Source organism: Ammodytes marinus, assembly GCF_949987685.1.
Source record: "Ammodytes marinus genome assembly, chromosome: 17".
Taxonomy (NCBI): domain Eukaryota; kingdom Metazoa; phylum Chordata; class Actinopteri; order Uranoscopiformes; family Ammodytidae; genus Ammodytes; species Ammodytes marinus.
In genome coordinates this window covers 13,442,792-13,460,281 of record NC_137221.1, presented here as the reverse complement: position 1 = coordinate 13,460,281, position 17,490 = coordinate 13,442,792, and the positions used below count along the sequence as shown (strand labels likewise).

At 42.0% G+C, this 17,490-nt stretch overlaps 4 protein-coding genes across 6 annotated transcripts; 1 reads left to right on the top strand and 3 right to left on the bottom strand.

Moving 5' to 3' along the window:
- The first annotated feature begins 240 nt into the window (after positions 1-240).
- On the top strand, positions 241-4,488 carry uqcrb (ubiquinol-cytochrome c reductase binding protein). Its single transcript, XM_080045453.1, has 4 exons — positions 241-272; positions 1,522-1,590; positions 1,796-1,962; positions 4,294-4,488. Exons 1-4 carry the CDS (start codon positions 251-253, stop codon positions 4,369-4,371), a joined length of 336 nt encoding a protein of 111 aa, XP_079901579.1. The 5' UTR covers positions 241-250; the 3' UTR covers positions 4,372-4,488.
- Positions 4,484-7,345, bottom strand: lrrc14b (leucine rich repeat containing 14B). The gene is made up of 3 exons (XM_080045449.1): positions 7,060-7,345; positions 6,239-6,867; positions 4,484-5,642 (listed from the first exon to the last, which is right to left on the bottom strand). Exons 1-3 carry the CDS (start codon positions 7,333-7,335, stop codon positions 4,973-4,975), a joined length of 1,575 nt encoding a protein of 524 aa, XP_079901575.1. The 5' UTR covers positions 7,336-7,345; the 3' UTR covers positions 4,484-4,972.
- A 4-nt stretch (positions 7,346-7,349) lies between these two features.
- LOC307264161 (protein naked cuticle homolog 2) lies at positions 7,350-14,436 on the bottom strand (the record flags this gene model as incomplete). Of its 3 annotated transcripts, XM_080045450.1 has the most annotated exons (10): positions 14,246-14,436; positions 14,145-14,171; positions 13,952-14,031; positions 10,538-10,586; positions 10,097-10,212; positions 9,693-9,788; positions 9,148-9,283; positions 8,922-9,065; positions 8,409-8,838; positions 7,350-7,508 (listed from the first exon to the last, which is right to left on the bottom strand). In XM_080045450.1, exons 1-9 carry the CDS (start codon positions 14,268-14,270, stop codon positions 8,429-8,431), a joined length of 1,083 nt encoding a protein of 360 aa, XP_079901576.1. In that variant the 5' UTR covers positions 14,271-14,436. The 3 variants fall into 3 exon arrangements, with proteins under 3 accessions (XP_079901576.1, XP_079901577.1, XP_079901578.1); XM_080045451.1 differs by lacking the exon at positions 7,350-7,508 and having other exon boundaries at positions 8,429-8,838; positions 8,922-9,062; XM_080045452.1 differs by lacking the exon at positions 7,350-7,508 and having other exon boundaries at positions 8,429-8,838; positions 10,097-10,191.
- A 768-nt stretch (positions 14,437-15,204) lies between these two features.
- On the bottom strand, positions 15,205-17,473 carry gatad1 (GATA zinc finger domain containing 1). The gene is made up of 5 exons (XM_080044898.1): positions 17,020-17,473; positions 16,247-16,369; positions 15,946-16,005; positions 15,652-15,835; positions 15,205-15,558 (listed from the first exon to the last, which is right to left on the bottom strand). Exons 1-5 carry the CDS (start codon positions 17,206-17,208, stop codon positions 15,362-15,364), a joined length of 753 nt encoding a protein of 250 aa, XP_079901024.1. The 5' UTR covers positions 17,209-17,473; the 3' UTR covers positions 15,205-15,361.
- Between the last annotated feature and the right edge of the window lie 17 nt (positions 17,474-17,490).

Genomic DNA, 17,490 nt, shown 5'->3' with positions numbered 1-17,490 from the left:
GTTTATATCTGTTTATAGTTAATTAGACTAATGTAGCCTACAAACAGATAAACATAATGGTCAACAACATGTATGTATTTTCATTAGTTTTTTGGGCGGATTGTCGAGGATCAAATTCTTCAAAATTGTTACTTTGTAGTTATACAGTATTATTTCCTAAATTTCTCAACAAACAGTAAACATGTGATCTTTCGCAATGCGACCTCAAAGACTTACCCATAATTCCCCGCGATCGTTCACAGTGGTAAAAATGGCGGCTTCGAGGGCACCAGGTACATTTCCATCGCTTTTTTCTGACATTAACACTTTTAAATTAACCTCCCAAACGGTCATATTGTGGTGGCATGGGGTGATTTATATCATATTCTAACAAGAAATATGATGTTGGGGTTGTTAAATCCAGCTGAATGCGGCTTTTTGACGCATTTGACTTGTGTGTGTCCTTTAGTGTCCCCGAGCTAACTGATGCTAACTGGTTAGCTAACGTTAGCTTATCGCTAGCAGCTTATCAAACTAATATGCTTTTATCATGCCTAAACAAACATCTGTTGTCCCCTTTATAATTACACGTTTCTTAATGTCTCAGCAAACCGTTGTCATCGCGTCAACCTCTCGTTCAGTGATTTGTTGTAGCATATATATACTACTAGTGTCATGTTTGCTCCTAGCTCTACAACCTCTGTTGTTATGTCAATTCTGTCCAGTGGACATTAGGATGTTAAATGATCTCAGAAGTTATCTACTGTATGTCATCCAAGGCCCAATGTCTTCATCAGATAATTTGGTCTAAACATAGATAGTTAATATATTCAAATTCACAAGTGATACGAGCCTCACATAAGACACCTTTGGTACTACTTAGGCCTACTGCTTGCTAGGCATAGGACGAAATGTAATGTTTATGTCAATTTTATCCAGGCCCAAATAATAGCAATTCACGAGATAATCTAGATAATCATTTCCTTAAACTCTTAAAATGGCTCTGAAAAATTCTGAAATCACCTTGGCAAGAATACAATATATTTATTGCATCACAGATAGAAAAACTAATTTCCTCTTTTAGGAAACAAATTTGTTGAGTGAAAAAATCCCACAATCTTAAAAAATGTATTTATTTTGGGAAAGCCGAGCGAGCTGGTGACAGGCAGAGCCTTCTTTACAATAAAAAAAAAATTAGGAAATCAATAAGACTGTACCGTATGTTAGTGAGCTGGAGTTTTTCAAATCACTAATGTGAGGACATTCGTGATCATCATGTTTAAAAATTCACCACGGTCAACATATTGCAAGTGTTGTTTATTGTGATAAACTTGTATATTTGTCCGATCCCTACTAAGTACTCGAGTCTAGTGCATGCATCCTACACTAATGCATGTTAATGCATAGGAAAAATACATTTGCTACATCACAGTTGAAACTCTCCTTCAGCACCTTTTCGGGGTAACTATAAAATGTGCTATTCCTTCAAAACAAGTTTGTTCTGCATTTATGATTGTGTCTTTGTGCATCTTATATTAACAGCAGCGACAAGAGGGCTCCTGCATGGGATGCGCAGTTGGTACTACAACTTGTGTGGTTTCAACAAGATCGGTAAGACCAAAGAATAATGTGTTTTTCAAGATATTTAACCCCTATAGCACTACTTGCGTTGAAGCTACTGTGTGTTAAGAAGACCATTGATGACCATGTGAACATGCTGAGTAAACATTATTGTAAAGGATGAATATGGGCTAATGGCTATTGTATCATTGATTCTTCCGTGTAGCTTTTCAGCATTGTGTGTTTTCTGCTTCAGGCTTAATGCGTGATGACACACTGCTTGAGGATGCAGATGTGCAGGAGGCCCTGAGGAGGCTTCCAGAGAAGGTGTACAACGACAGGATGTTCAGGATGAAGAGGGCCCTGGATCTCTCCATGAAGCAGGCGATCCTCCCCAAGGACCAGTGGTCGAAACTTGAACAAGTACGACCAACTCTTTTAAATTTGGGGTGCACCGATTGCAATTTTCTCTGCCGATCCTGATTGCCGATTTTGTAAATATATATACCAATATGAATTTATTTTCTACCCTTGAAATTATAACTCACAGCATACACATACATTTTTGGAACTTTTTTTTATTTAATTGAAAACTAAGATATAAAACATATAACTACCGTATTTTCCGCACTATAAGCCGCACTGGACTATAAGCCGCAGGTGTTATGTTTAATTATCATATGTAAGAGTTCGTGCACAGAGGGGATTGTCGGGAAAGAGATGGCTGCTTGAGGAAGCTCCCATTTATTAACATTTCAACAAACAAGTTGCATATTTGCATAACGTACGTAAGTGTTACCATTTAGTGCAATAGTAGCTACTAGGGATGGGCACGAGTGTTTTCGCTACTCGTGTGATCGCTTGCATTCCTCGAGGATCAGTCGATTCCTCGTTAAACTTTTCTATTTTTAGAACGCAACGCATCTGTCTGCAGAATAACGGTTCACCGCAATAAAGCGCTCAATGCTTATTGTCAAACAGTCACAGCTGCCATATGATATTAAGGATTTTTTTCCACAAGTTTAAAACACATTTTCCTCACTGAAAGTAATTAAATAGACGGGCCACAATTAAACCGATCCAGTAGGTCTGCGGTGGGGAGAAAAAAAGCATGGGCTGTACTGTAGTTGTAACAAAAAAAATTGCCTAAGTCACCATTTAAAATAAGAAGGGCAGCAGATAATATAAAATTATTGTCCTACAATTTAAATACATATAAATAACTCACCAAAGCAGATAATTGTAGGCCTATATCCAACCGCGTAATGCTCACTCCATGTCCGTGAATAATTACCGCGACTAATTCCTCATTAACGGAACGTTACACAAGTCAGTTTTTGAATCTTATCCCCATATTCCCTATTGAAGCCTTCTTAACTGTTGTTGGCTCGGAGCGAATGTGTCTGAAGTAAGCCTTGCTTTTTCTTTTCTTTCCAAGCGGAGAGCACCTTGCATGCTCACCTGGAGTCTACTCATTACTAACTGAGAGTAACAGATGTCACCTCCCCTTTTTATAAATGTAACTTTATCATCTGCTTTGAAATAATTGGACAGTTATATTCCTGAAAATGTTCTGGAGAAGAAAGGAGAGACCGTGTTCAGCTCCGCGGTGCCGTGGAGAACACAGGCTGCACTGCGGTGGCACGGAGGTGGCAGTTATTTGCAGTTAATGTTTGACACAACGCTCAGTTTATTGCACTTGCATCAAAATATTTAATTGTTAATCTTTATTTTATCCGTTTTGTACACGTATATAACATTTTAAAATAGGGGCGGCCCGCCTGGCCTAAAGGCTACAGACACTAAAAAACAAAACAAAAACGATTTTCCTCATCCACCAATCGAGTTCATTTGAAACGAGGAGTACTCGAGTACTCGATTACTAACGCCCATCCCTAGTAGCTACAGAACATATACTGTGCTGTGTAATAACAGGGTCGAAAAATGGGGAAAAAGTCGTGGCTTATAGTCCGAAAAGTACGGTATGTGAAACAAAGTATTTAGTTGTGTTTGTAGAAAATATGCTAAATTATATTGGTTCAGTTGTACTGAATGTTTTTGGAGTAGTTCCTCCACAACTTATTTCAGATTCAGTGTTGGGTCACGCCCAAAACTTCAAATACGTTCAGGTTGCTGCCATTGCACTGCTCACTGCAAAGAAGGCTCCAGGCGCTCTTTGTAGCAAGCGCACATCGCAGAGTAATTAGTTATTTCGACTCATTTTGCAGATAAATGGAAATAGTGGTGGAAAAATATGAAACTCTTGTCATACTGTTAAAGTAAAATAAGTGAAGTCTGAGTAAATGGTAAACGAAAAACTAAATAGAGGTTTTGGAGGATTCCTACCTCTATTTACCTAAAGTCACTAAAGCGCCTTTGCCTAATTATGTGCAGATCTACCTGTTCAGACACGTTGGATATAATTTGTGCGAGGTGCCCGGGTAGGAGGCTGCGGTGCATATGATGCAAAAGGAGACCTTTTTAGAGAGCTTTAGTGTTTACAGTGCATTATACATCTGAACCACCAGAAGCTCGCAGATGTCTTTATCAACCGAGTCCACCAAATCCTTTTTTACGATCATACACATCCATTTTGGATGGGACGTTGATGGACATTTGAGTTCACACAAACAGCTCACCGGTGTAAACTAAATTCAGACTCACAATGCATGTGTGGAGTGGACTTTTATGTGTTGGGATTTGCGTTGTGATCTTGATATAACTAAATATAATTTTTTTTTCTTTTTACTTTAGGATGTCCGTTACCTGGCACCATATCTGGATGAGGTGATCCGTGAGAGGAAAGAAAAAGAGGAGTGGATGAAGAAATAGGTGGTTCATAAACAAAGTTTTAATTTGTCTTTAATCAGTGGGTTGTTGTCCCCTGATCTAGTATTTAAAATGAAATGTGATCTATATAAGTAAGTCCTCAATAAAAAATTATGTACATTTTGAAGTTTGACCTTTTTTATGTAATGGATTAGAGGCTAATTTAAGATTTGGTTTATTGGTGTGACAAAATGAAACAGTTACATTTGTATACTTGCCAAAAGAAAACTGCAAATATGTGCTATTTACCTTTTACATATCCACCTATATACAACATTTTAACCAGAATATAGACATAAGAACAAATATACAGGTAAGAAAATATCTTAGGAAAACTTCAAGAATCAACTGTAGCCGCTACAGTTGACATCCGTTTGGCTGACAGACTGTAAGAAAACAAATCAAAGTCTCAGTCAAACAAATCTTATTTACTTAATCTATTTTCAGTGTTTGCCTCAAATTGTGCGTACAGCTGTTTTCTAATTAACTTTATTAAAATAAAAACTTATTTAGTGTATTCTAAGAACAGCCTTGAAAAGCAAGAAGGTGTCTGCAGGGATCCCTCAGTCAAAGTAACTAAGACAATTATTCAAAATTAATTATCTTACTGAGCCTGTGATCTCCTATTATTCGCCTCAGTTATAGTTCCTATGAAGGTACCCATGACACTGTTAACAGATTTTAACATGGACACCCCCAGCTCGTTGCTGGTTTCATTAATGTCTGGGTCATAGGCCCCATTGAGCGGGGTGCACACCTCCACACTCCCTCTACCAGCATTGTCCAGGATCCGCATCAGCTGGGCCCTCACCACATCAAACAACTCTATGTTGTAGTGCTGGAGGACTGAATCGTCGAGAGGATAAGTCACATCCAATGGGTAGCACTCACGAGGAACCGGCATCTCTATGCACTTCAGCTTAGGAAAGCCTGCTGAGAGCTTGGTGAATAACATCCGCAGGGCTGAAGCGGTCAGTGGGTTTCCCATGAGTTTGAGCTCCTCCAGTGTCTGACAGCAAGCCAGAGCATTGGTGAAAGTGTCCATGTCCTCGTCCTCTATGTCACATTCCTCGAGGCACAGGCTGACCAGTGTGTCTGAGCAATGGCCCAGCAGTTTGTGGAAGGCAAGGGGGAAAGAGCCGAATATATGGTGTCCGCTGAGGTCCAGGCGGACCAGGGACTCGCTGTGGAGGCTGTTGGCAAGATACGTCATGTCCACCACGCCAAGGCAGCAGTTGGCCAACTCCAAGCACTGCAGCGGAGTGTCGAGAGGACTGGGTAAAGAAAAGAGGGAAATGGGACATTAATTGCTTTGAGAAAATGCTGAACCAGAAATGACTGGGCTTCGGGCTATTTGTGACCAGAAACGTACAGTTCATTATGTAGTTAATAGCAAGCTTGGAAAATAACACATTTTTGCAAATATGTTCAACAGTATGTGATATAATCATCCATTGGGTCATTCTATAAATGCTTTTTGACTTATTCATATCTGGTAAGCATTGAGGCAACTGTTAAATCTAATCTCCACAACAACTCAGTTTAAATCTCTTTCCAGACTGTGATTTACAGCTCTTGTGTTGGGTAACGCTGCAACTCTATTTCCATTTGAACTACAAAGTATTTGCAGGTACCCTGCCAAGAAATCTAACAAACCTGCAGACGTGGCCAGAACTTTGCTGGCGTCATGTCAGCAATTTAAAAAACAAATACCTACTATTGTTCAACCAGAGCCTTAAAGCTGGAATGTGTTGTGCCGCTGGTTAAAGGTGATAGTTGTCATCCGTCATTTCATTCACATAAATAAACATAAAAACAAGGACACTTTGTTGTTGTCTCTTTTCATCCCTCCTTTTGTCCGCTTACTCACTTTAGCAGCCTGCGTAGGTGTCCAGTTAGAGTAGAGAAGCCCACATAGAGCTCAGTCAGGTTGTGCAGTTTTGCCAGCAGATTTCCAATGATGGCCAGCAGATCCTCCTCATCGGAGCCTAACCTCCTCACATCGAACGCCCCAGCTGGCAGAGTTAGAGACCTTAATTTGGGGAAATCCACCCTGGAGAGCAGCACCTCCAGGTGCGGGGCCTCCAGGGGAACATTGTGGACCACCTCCAGCTTAGAAATGGACTCTGGTTCTGCCAGGCGAAGAACGTAGAACAGCTGCTTCAGGGCGAGGGAATCGGCCCGGAAACCAACAAAGCGAAGCTTCAGTGGACAGTGGCGGAGGAGGAGGAAGGCCTGAGCCACCAGCTCATAGTTGCGGCCTGTGACAAAGCCGTTCAGGCGGACGTCGATAGATGTTTCAAAGGCAAAATGGTACACATTGCTGTCTTGCATGGCCACCATGGTCTCATAGCACATTTTGGTCAGGAGCTGGGTCCTTGCCCAGCGACCAAGAGCGGACTTGCAGGGGCAGGCCTGGTGCTCTATGTCCCTCAAGCCAGTAAGGTCCACCACACGTAGGCTCTTGGCGTAGGTACTTGGAGGAGACAGCACATGATCCTTTTAGAAAGCAAGGGACAGTGAGTGTTAAGTCTTTTGAAGTGAGTAGCTATACAACCTACAACAATTTATGATCAGAGAAGGTGTGTCGGGCAACAAGAACTGAAAAAACATGGCACACGAAAATGGAACTAAAACGTGAGCATGACATCAATATGATAAAATATTCTGGTTTTCAACTAATTTAATTACCCTTAAGCCAGTAAGAATTGCCTCCAGACAAAGCCGGCAGGTGCAGGAGGTGAGGTCCATCTGACAATCGGCTGTTCGTCCCAGAAGCCTGTGCATGTTAATCTCTGGAAGAGGCCATGCCTTGACCAAAGCATGCAGCTTGTCAGCCTGCTCATGGAGGTAGCAGGCCTTGAACAGAAGTGGGTAGAGGTTAAAAGACACACAGTTGAGGTTCTCCAGAGCACTCGGACCACTATTGGCAAAGCCCTCAGCCGCAAGGAACTGCAGTGACTTCATATTTCCAGGTCGTTTTTTCGCTGTTCCACCAGGGCTGCTAGTTCCCTGGTTGTTGATCAGCACTGAGGCCAAACAGATCCGCTGTCAGTGTTTCGGCTCGTCTGCAGTTGCTTCTGTGTTTACTCCCTCTGTTGCCGTCTGCCTATGTGCTTTTGTCAAGGACCACGCACTTGCTGTAGTGGAGCAGAAGCAAAGCACAGTGTTCCTATGGTACAGGTTATTAATAGAAACAGCTGCCCCCCGTCCTTCGTCGGGAGCCGTGTCTATTTGCAACTTTCGCCAGAGAGATAAGTAGGAACAACATTTGAATGCCATTTGTAGCCAAGCTTGGCACTATTCACACCTCTTTGTAAGAGCTGCATGGACCAAGGAAAAACAATGAGTGCAGAAATAGAACAGCAACACACAAACAAGCAGATCTGCAGTACAGCAACATACAGCAGTTTGCAATGTTTAATGCAGGAGGTAATTTGTCTGTCATGGAAATTCTCCAGATCTCACAAAGAGAGAATCGTCTTTTTGTAATATTCAGTCAATCTTTTGCCAATAGATTTCTGGAGCTTGTTGGACTGAGAGATACTGTATGAAGTGAAGTGATCAGTGATCGTATTTGTACAGTGGCGTGTGCCACAAAACATCCCACATTCGTCACCCTCAGAGGCCCAAACCCTTTCGCCCACACCTGACTCTGTAATGGATTTCTGCCATTCTGTAATTACATATCACATGGTGATGTATTATGGTCTACTGAGGCCTTTGTCCGTGGAACCATGGGTGTTTGTGCCTGCGTCATGAAGGATTCTTCCCGACATAAACACAAGTGCATATGTGACGACTAAAAAGCTGCCTGAAGTTTAGTGCTAGTTGTAGACCCCTGACACATATCCTGCTCTGCCTACTTCATTAATGTCACGTTATAATGTCTGTATGGTAGGTAATCTAACACAGTTTGTTTGCATAAGATAACAGTGCCTTATAATGAAAAAGAGGTGTGTCAAGGACCTGCTTAGTTACATTTGCACCTCTAAAACTACCATTGTATCAGTTCAGCAGATTGCACCAACTCGTCTCACATGTGAGTTTGAAATTGCGTTTATGACGGGTGGTAGTGATGGTGGTGATGATGATGATGGTGCTCATGGTGGTGATTGTGCTCGTGTCTCTTGGCTGGAGAGGCAGTGGCAGCTGCCCTGCAGGTTGGGGGTTCCCTATCTGGCCCTGCCGGGGGTCTGTGGTGCGGGGCAGCGTCTTGTGCCCTGGAGCGGAGCCTCTTGCTGTGGGTTCGCTGTGGAGACTGGGAGGGATGGCACCACGGAGCAGGGTGGTGTCCATGTAACCTGCATGGCTTTCTGTCTTTGCACACTGGTGTCGTCTTGCTTTTATGGCAAAGAGGTGAAGAAGGGCCTCTGGGAAAGTCTGGGGAGGTGCAGTGCTCTCTTATCACCACGGGGTGGTGCTGGAGAGCAGAGGGAGCCTCCTGTCCTGACTCCTGAGTGGGAGGCTCTGGGGAAAGAAAAGGAATAAAATCAACTTCAATTTAAGGTATTTCAAGTGCACCTTCTACAGCAATAGAAGCCTTTCTGTACCTAGTTTATCAAACTTGGAGGTATAGTTTTCAATGCCAGCTAGATCCAGATAGTGGTTTCGGCGCTCTATGTTTTCATCCACACAATAACGTCTTCTCGCTGGAGTTCCCGCCTCTTGAGACGCACTCTGCTCCTTCTCTGCTGCTGTTTTCAATGAGAGAGGGACGCTATCATTGCAGCAGACACAGTGGTTTTACAAATGATGGCAATATAAATGGCCTTTTACCCATTTGTGAGGTCTTTTCTGGGTCAGCGGACGGAGTCACCATCAACTTAATCTCCAGGGGAGCGGTGCCGCCATAAGGACGCCTTACTGATGCTCCTAGAACCTCATACATGGAGTGTATCAGGCTGCAAATGTCCTGTAGCATACACATTAGAATATTACCTTCAAAGAAACTTCAGAAGATCATACCAATCCTTTTAGTGTGCCGGTTACATGTTTTTTTTGTTATCACTTATTATTTAGATATAGTTTCAGAGTTTTTAAATTATTATTCTACTTTGATTATTGTCTAATAGAGTCCAATGTCATTTATGAATAATATTTTGTGTAGTGTTTGTGTAATGTCTGTGTAGTGTGATTAATGTGATTATGTAAATTGTATTGTCACAATGTAGACTGCAGGATTCCAGGAAGAATAGCTTGTAGCATATGCTGAAATGAATGGGCATCCAAATAGACAAACAAACAAACACACATAAATGTACAGAGCAAGCGACTTAAAAAAGCAGGACTTCATTTAAACACTATGCGTGAAATAAACCTACCTCTTTGGTGACCTTGCCACTGTTGTCAAAGTTGTAGAGTGTGAAAACCCACTCCTGCTGGGTTTCCATATCCAGCACATTGTTGCACTCTGTGACCTGAACGGGCACATCAGGAAAAACAAGGGCATTACTTGTGTGATAAACATTTCATTGCGGTTCTGTAGTTTATGAGGTACAATTAAAGTGTCCCGTAATCCACGTGGTGAATGAGTTGAGCCAAACTGGCAAAACCACAGTGTATAAAATACATTGTTGATTAGTATTAGATGCCTGCCATTGCAAAGATAACCAGAACATAAAAATGACATCTCACAATAGTCAGTACTAGGACACAACACTAGGATCCCACCCATTTGGTACTTCAAGTTGTTTGACAGCTGATAAGTTGAAGATAATGCACTCACACCAGCATGGCCGCTCCTCTTCCTTGTCTGATTGTGGACCTGGAAGTGGAGGCTGCTACCTCCATCAGGTGTCTTCTTTTCTGATGGCTCAACCACTAAACAACACAAACAACCTTCTGTGGATATAGTTATTCAGCAGACTCCCACTATAATAATTGTGTTAACATGCTGTGCCTTTGTCATGAGTTTCCTCTTTGTTTTCAAATCAATGTTTGGCAGCAGAGAGGACACTAAAAGTAACTAACTGAAGGCTGCACATCCAAAGGTCGGAACTATCCCACAGAAAAATAAAACAGATTTTTCTTTTCCCCTGGGAAAGTAAAGGGAGGGATTTATCAGTGTATGTATCAGAACTCCATTGCACAAAATCTACATAATAATAATCGTAAGCCCTTTATAAAAGATAGAGAGCGATAGTGATGCATGCAATTCTTGGCTCACCCTTGGGGTTGCAGTCCGACTTGTTTTCCCTCAACTCGACGTACAAGTTCTGTGGAAAAAAATGGACAGGGTTGTAAAGAAGAGAGGAATGGGGATTGATCTCGATATGTGAGCAACGCTGAGCAATCTATTAACATTTGTGCTCTTTGTGTCTGTTCTAACCATTTTAATAAATGTCGCCCATTCTTCTTAGATTCCTGCCACTGAAGTCATTTCCGACACATTCGATCAGATAAAGCAGTGATCAAAACACACAGAAAGATTGAAGATGGGACTGCGAGGCAGCAAAGGAGCAATAGAAGGAGGAAAGATGTAAATGTCAGCGTGATCTCCTCTTTAAACTGTCGTCATCTTTACACTTTTCCCCCTGTTACGTGTAAAATCCCGAAGCCCCATTTATTAGACACAATAAACTCCAGCCTGATAAAACTCTCCTACATCTTCAGCTTATTAAAACGTCATGTGGATTTGCTGGAAAATTCATGCTCAGAATCAGAATGCATAAAAACAGTGTTGATATTGATCTGATAATACTGCCATACTTTTACTTAAGTGAAGTTTTGAATGCATCATCTTGACTCCTATGCTAGTGGAGTATTTTCGCTGTGTAGTAGGCCTATTGATACTTCCTCCACCTCTGACAATCAGCAATCAGAAGCAATTTTCAAAGGCTTCAGTTGAAACCTTAAAACCTGAAGTTGCATATTAAATTCCTGTGACTTACTGCACTCGCCCCTCTATCGCGGGGCAACATCGGAGAGCAAAATAAAAGGGTAAATACTTTTCTTATCTCTCAACACAACAATCCGTCACTAACGTCACATTGATGCTTGGGAGTGATAAAGAAGATGAGTGCACAACCCTCACGCCCACATACTCCACCGATCTCTCTCCACATCCTCCCCACTCAGCCTGCCACGCTCCGCCTGCTGCAAGGCTTTGATACTGGGTCTGATTTCCAGTGTAGGAGGGGAAAGGACAAGTGGTAAGAGACAATGAGAAAAAGCCCCCTCGAAACACCCCCTCTCACTTGCTTGCCTCTCTGTTGTGCACCCTCATTATGCATCATCCAACCCGATATCACACCGTCTCGAGTATTAGCAGAAGAGCAGCTGCAAGGATGTCTTACTGATCGCTCGGAGAGACACCGAGATACAGGATGCAACATGGAGATATGAAGCTCTGGGCACTGCTGTACTAGCACATTTAAGGTGGAGTCAGTGATTCTGGTGAACGCTTGTTGTCAAAAGCACTTTCCTTACTGTGCATAACCCTGAAAAATTAATCTGGTGTTAATATAAAGCCTAGGTTCTGTTAACTGCTACGCAAACAAAGGGGACTGTAGATACTGTAGCAACATGCCCGTTCACAGAGCCTTGGCTATGTATTAACACTGGATTTTTTCCAGCGCACACCAAAGCCTACAGACAGGTAGAGGATCATGAGGAGATATTCACTGATTTTGACTAAAGTGATTTTGACAACATGCATACTCCAAAATTGTTTGGGGTTAGAAAAACTTCACGGGTCTAAAGTTTAGAATATCCAAAAATAAGTGTTTTATCACACCAACGAGAAAAGTAAAAATTCTGGTTGGGCTGTGTCCATAAAAGATTAAAGGATTCAAACTGATCAAATTCCGTTTCTATGAAGGACTTTTTAGACAAAAATATGATCAAAGCAACCTTTTAACCACCACTCTCCGTGCCAACTAAATAACACGCAGAATCGTTTTTCTATGAGCTTGGAAAGTCAACATGATGCTAATTCGTGAACTCAAGCGTAAAAACCCTGCTCATGATATTTGCTCTTGGATGTTACAATATTTACACAGAGTTCATACACAGATCATGGCAAAGCAAACAGGTTTGTGTTGCATGTTGTCGACACCTGAGCCACTGGTGCTCAGCAGGTGAGTATGTCAATATTCAGTTACAGCCTGTGTCGCTGATTACACTTCAACTTCACTTCAAGTTTTTGTGTTGTCAGAAAAACTTTACAGACATGTCTTCATACCAACCACCCAGGAGGAGTGTTAACGTGAGACCAAAAGCTGACAGAAAAAAATTAGGATTTCAGTCACAATGAGACTTCTTTGCAGTGTGCACTTTAAAGCAGTGGTGTCATGGAGTATCAAACTGTACAAGGCTGGAAAATCTAATCGCAGGAAGCTCTCCGCCATTAACAAGCACAGACAGCACCGCACCACAGCCCTTTAAAGAACTTGGCGGCGTCTTTTTTCAAAACTGTTTCGACTCTCAAGGACTTCCATAAACTTTATGAACCTTCAAAACAACAATACTGTCCAAATCTCATGACTGCAGCAATTGTGCTGGGAGATCAAACATGCTAAAGAAGAGTGAAAATGTCATGTTGGATGTTTATTCCATTTCACTAGTAAAGATGAGGCATATATAAGTACAAATTCACTGTCAAGCAGCCCTATGATCTTTGGAAGCACATAACACGCCTGTGATTTAAATTCTCCACATAATGTGGTTACACAGATTAAATCAGTGTGTTCATAGTGAATAAAAGAGTGTGTGACTGTTTTCCATGGATGAAACGGGGACAATTTATCTTCTCTTCAACAGCATCCGAGGCCCCAAAATGTGACTGCGTCATTCATGCCAGCAGTCTTCACGTGATGCTGTTTATGCAATCAAGCACCAACCCACCCCTCACAGTCTGTCTGGTGGAAGGAAAGCAGTACCAGATGTGGAGTCTTTTCCCCCTACGACGGTGCAGTGGGGTATAAAGACCTTGCTGTTTGGAGGGGGTGGTGGCTGTGTTGCACTTCACAGCCTTGGAGGTTTCTTTATAGAGATGGAGGAGGAAGGGCGGAAGAATAAATATACTGAGTTTCTCCAAACACCTTTTATGTCTCAAGCCGTGGATGTGATGTGAGCAAATACTGTTTAATCCCAAAACTGGCTCAACTGAGGCAAAGCTGTTGGCAATGCAATTACCCCGTAAGACACGGCTGCTGATGCCGGTGTTTTTATTGCTTTTTTGCTTCTTCTTCTGTATGGCAACAGACTAAATACACACATCTTGTGCATTTAAGATAAATGTTTTGGAGAAATCTGCCTTAAACTCTGGATTCGGAAGTAAAAACTCCAAAAGAAGCCTCTGCGATGTAGGCCTACACAGTACACCTCTCGAGCTTCAGCATCTATCTAAAGTCTCTAACTTGATTATTAAATGGGCAGTCTTTTCCCAGAACAGATTGGTTTCCAGTCATCACTGTGTGAGCTTCATCAATACCAGACTGTTGCAGTGTTGAAGGAACCTTTTTTGTTGGGTAATACCTAATGTGGGTGGCGCCCCCAGAGTCTGTTTGTGTTGGCCAAATTGAAAAAAGGCTATTACTGATTTATGTAAGTGAAATATATAATAAAAACAATGTTATACCTTTGTCAGTTTGGTTTTGTGAATGTGGATGAGCTCCGACTCCCTCTGATAGGTCAACGCGTTGGAAGCTAAACTCCCACCTGCAGAGCACGAGAATAATAGTCTGAGACAGTGAACACGTAAACAAACACATGTATAATATAGGCTAGTAGCAAACAGTGTTTGTCCTGTATCACGGGGTTAGCCGTCTTACCTTCAGGACGCTGTCTACGTCTCGAAGCTGCAAAGGAGGATAGAATACAATTGAAAACCGAAAAACAAACAAACTATTTGCGACGTAATTAGATGACTCACCGAGTTTGGACTGAAATTTGCCCATTCTCCCTTCTTGTTCATTTGATCATGAAAAGTCCATAATGTCCAATCCATGCAGGGGAAAAACGATGTGTCAAACCTAACACCTCGTTTCCACCGAATGGTGCGGCTCGGCTAGATAATAAATATAGTGCTGAGAGTTCTGAAGGAGAAACTCGCACTCAGGGAAGTTTGACGGAGATCTATATCAGAGAGTAAAGACGCAGAGCGAGAGGCTCGACTGTTGTGCACTTCCTTATTCGGTTAAGCTGAGGAGCGCAAACCAAGTTTTGAATGTTTACGTAACTATGTGAGAGAGATACATGTCAAAATCCCTAAACATCTATTTATAATATGCAAATTAGCTTGTGCTGAACCTGTGTTGAGATTTTGGTAACATAAAAAATAACAATCTATCCCAGTACGTCTGAACAATGTTTGGATGGATACACAGCCTGTGTTGAAAGAAAAGGTCAATCAGGCAAAAGGATACAGTGCAACACTCATTACTGCATTAATGGCACACTAATTCAATTATGAATGTTGTATGTCATTACTTGAGGGGTTGTGCTGCAAGTCAGAACTTGATAATAATCTGTTGATCTTTGGTGTATTTAAGTAAAAGTGTTGTCTTGACAACCAGTCTTGTCTTTCCCACATTACAGATCCTTCATCACACTCACTTAGCTGCACTGGAACAAGAGGCCTTATATCATAAACAGACTACATCATGTATCAATCAGTGTATTGTGTTGTTCACATAATCAAGTTATTAACAGCTTAACTTTGAAAATGTAAAATATATGAAAAAATAAAATAAGTCATGTTGGTCTATTTCCTATACAACAACTCAATAACAAAATACATACTATACATCAAACAATCACAGACCAAATGATGGTAGAAAAGAGCTTTTTTTTTATTATTACTAAATGCAAAAGTAATATTCCAATGGCGCACCTGTGTAAAGTCGTTGTGTGAAATGCAGTTAAACCTGGTTTCCTTTGTCTTCTTTCTGAAGTATTGGCTGTGTTCAACAACCATTGTTTTCCTTATATTACATAAATGTACATGTGTCTGTTTAAAGCAACAGACTTAGTCCAAATCTCACTTATGTTAACTGCTGCCACTGACAGACTCTTTGGCAGTGAGGGGCTGGGCTGCTGCGGGTCCTATGTGGGTCCAGATGTAGCCTTTCTCTGGTCGGTTGGGGATGGTGGGGAACGGAGAGCTGCGTGACTTGAAATATTCAGACGGGGCGTGGCACACAAACTCCAGGTACTCCATCTTTCTGGGCAGCTCCTCCTCTGGACCTGTGACAAATACAAACAGAGTTCTTAACTTCTCGCACTAATGACCTTAAAAAAAAATTGGAAAACCAAAAATTGGAATTTCTCATTTCTCACCAACAATGTATGTCCCGGGATCAAACAGGTCCTTTGGACTGGCCTCTGTGGGAATCAACCAGGTGAGTGCAGCGCTCTTTTCACAGTACTGGTCCTGCACAAAGCCTCGAATCTGAGCGTAGTACGGCTTCCCGTCATCCTCATCTGTGACCTTGATCACATCTCCAGTCTGGTAGTAAACACCCTTTGGATACATGAAGCACAGGATGAACGTTTAGTAGAATAGTGCTGGAATTAAAGCTGCAGTTAGATGAAGGAATCCTGAAATGATTAGCTAATGTCTGACTACTATACCTTATAAAATACGGATTCAGATGTGATGATTGTTGAAACAGATTCTGGTGATTTGATTGGCTGAGAAAAGAGATCACACACACACACACACACACACACACACACACACACACACACACACACACACACACACACACACACACACACACACACACACACACACACACACACACACACACACACACACACACACACACACACACACACACACACACACACACACACACAGAGAGAGAGAGGTTAAACACATAAATTCAAGAGCTATAACAACATTTGCCGATAGAGTCCATTTCTAACTTACATTTTTGAGTTTGAATATGTGCCTTCTCCCTTTTCCCTTTGTTGACACCTTCTTCTCAGACGCAGGAGCTTTGTACTTGGTGCTTCTGAGACGTGCAGATCTCCTGTGGATCTCCTGCTTGGACTGAATGAAAAAAACATCAGAGGCAGGGTGTTTAGCTGCAGCTCAGTAGAAGTTGCCCCAGATGCCTTCATTCACTGTTTACAACAAATTAACTTTGGCTGCAACAAATGATGATCGAGCAATTGATTGAAAACTTTGATGATGTCTTTCCAAGTCCTTGTTTCAAATGATATATTGTATTAACAATGATATAGATAAAGGCAGCACATGTTTATATTCCTGAAACTGGAACAAGTTAATGTTTTGCATGTTTTCTTAATTACTTCCTAGTTACGTTTTAGTGTGGTTTCTGTTGATTGGTTAATTGGCAACTAGTTTCAGCTCAACATCTACAGACACAGAAAATGGTTTTCTAACCTAGGAGGATCATCGACAATGGATATGTAGAAAACAACCTCATAATATCCTACTCCATGTGAATATAGTCACCTGGGATTTGCTCAGGGATTTAAGCAATACATTTCAGTCCATTGTGCTGCTTCAGTTAAAGGGGGTACCTCTTCAAACTTACTGGAGATAGAGCTGGTTATAGTTCAATTACTGCTCTGTGGGCTCTGTTTTAGGGTGTGCGGGTGTTCCATTTAATATATCCACAGAATGCGAGACAAACATCTTGTGTAAAAGAGGCTCATATCCCCGCAGTGACCTACCTGCTTCCCCCCGCCATTGCTGGGCAGAATGCTGGAGGACATGGTGGGTCCCGCTGCTCCTCCGCCGCCGCTGCTGCTGCTCTTCCCTGTGCAGTTGTTGCACAGAATCTCTCCCAGGTTTCCTTTCTTCCACATCGACGACGAGTTCGTCTTGCAGACAGCACAGCACGGCTTCAGGCCCAGCGGCATCGTTAATGTCCTATAAACGGCGCTAGGGTCCGAGAAAATATAGACGACAACACGGTGCTCAACAATGAGAGTTTGGCTGCTCGTTCAGCTCCAATAACGTTGTGAGGAGACTCTGACAAATGACACAAACCGAGAGAATGATGTTTCCTTTCGGCGATTAACAGACATTAGACGACCCGCCGAGACATTAAATTAATTACAGTAATCCCTCCAGCGTCCATATGCAAACCGAGATGTTTATTTTTGCATCCAAATCACCGCCATCACTAACGCCAGCGTTTC

Bases quoted from the DNA above. Each gene is read 5' to 3' on its own strand.
- gatad1 (XM_080044898.1), bottom strand. From the start codon at position 17,208: ATGCCGCTGGGCCTGAAGCCGTGCTGTGCTGTCTGCAAGACGAACTCG. The intron at 16,006-16,246 runs GTAAGTTAGAAA...CTCTTTTCTCAG, and splicing joins ACATATTCAAACTCAAAAAT to CCAATCAAATCACCAGAATC. The intron at 15,559-15,651 runs GTGAGAAATGAG...TATTTGTCACAG, and splicing joins TCCCGGGACATACATTGTTG to GTCCAGAGGAGGAGCTGCCC.
- lrrc14b (XM_080045449.1), bottom strand. From the start codon at position 7,335: ATGAAGTCACTGCAGTTCCTTGCGGCTGAGGGCTTTGCCAATAGTGGT. The intron at 6,868-7,059 runs GTAATTAAATTA...GCTTTCTAAAAG, and splicing joins CAATTCTTACTGGCTTAAGG to GATCATGTGCTGTCTCCTCC. The intron at 5,643-6,238 runs GTGAGTAAGCGG...TTCTTTACCCAG, and splicing joins CACCTACGCAGGCTGCTAAA to TCCTCTCGACACTCCGCTGC.
- uqcrb (XM_080045453.1), top strand. From the start codon at position 251: ATGGCGGCTTCGAGGGCACCAG. The intron at 273-1,521 runs GTACATTTCCAT...TTATATTAACAG, and splicing joins GGCGGCTTCGAGGGCACCAG to CAGCGACAAGAGGGCTCCTG. The intron at 1,963-4,293 runs GTACGACCAACT...TTTTTACTTTAG, and splicing joins AGTGGTCGAAACTTGAACAA to GATGTCCGTTACCTGGCACC.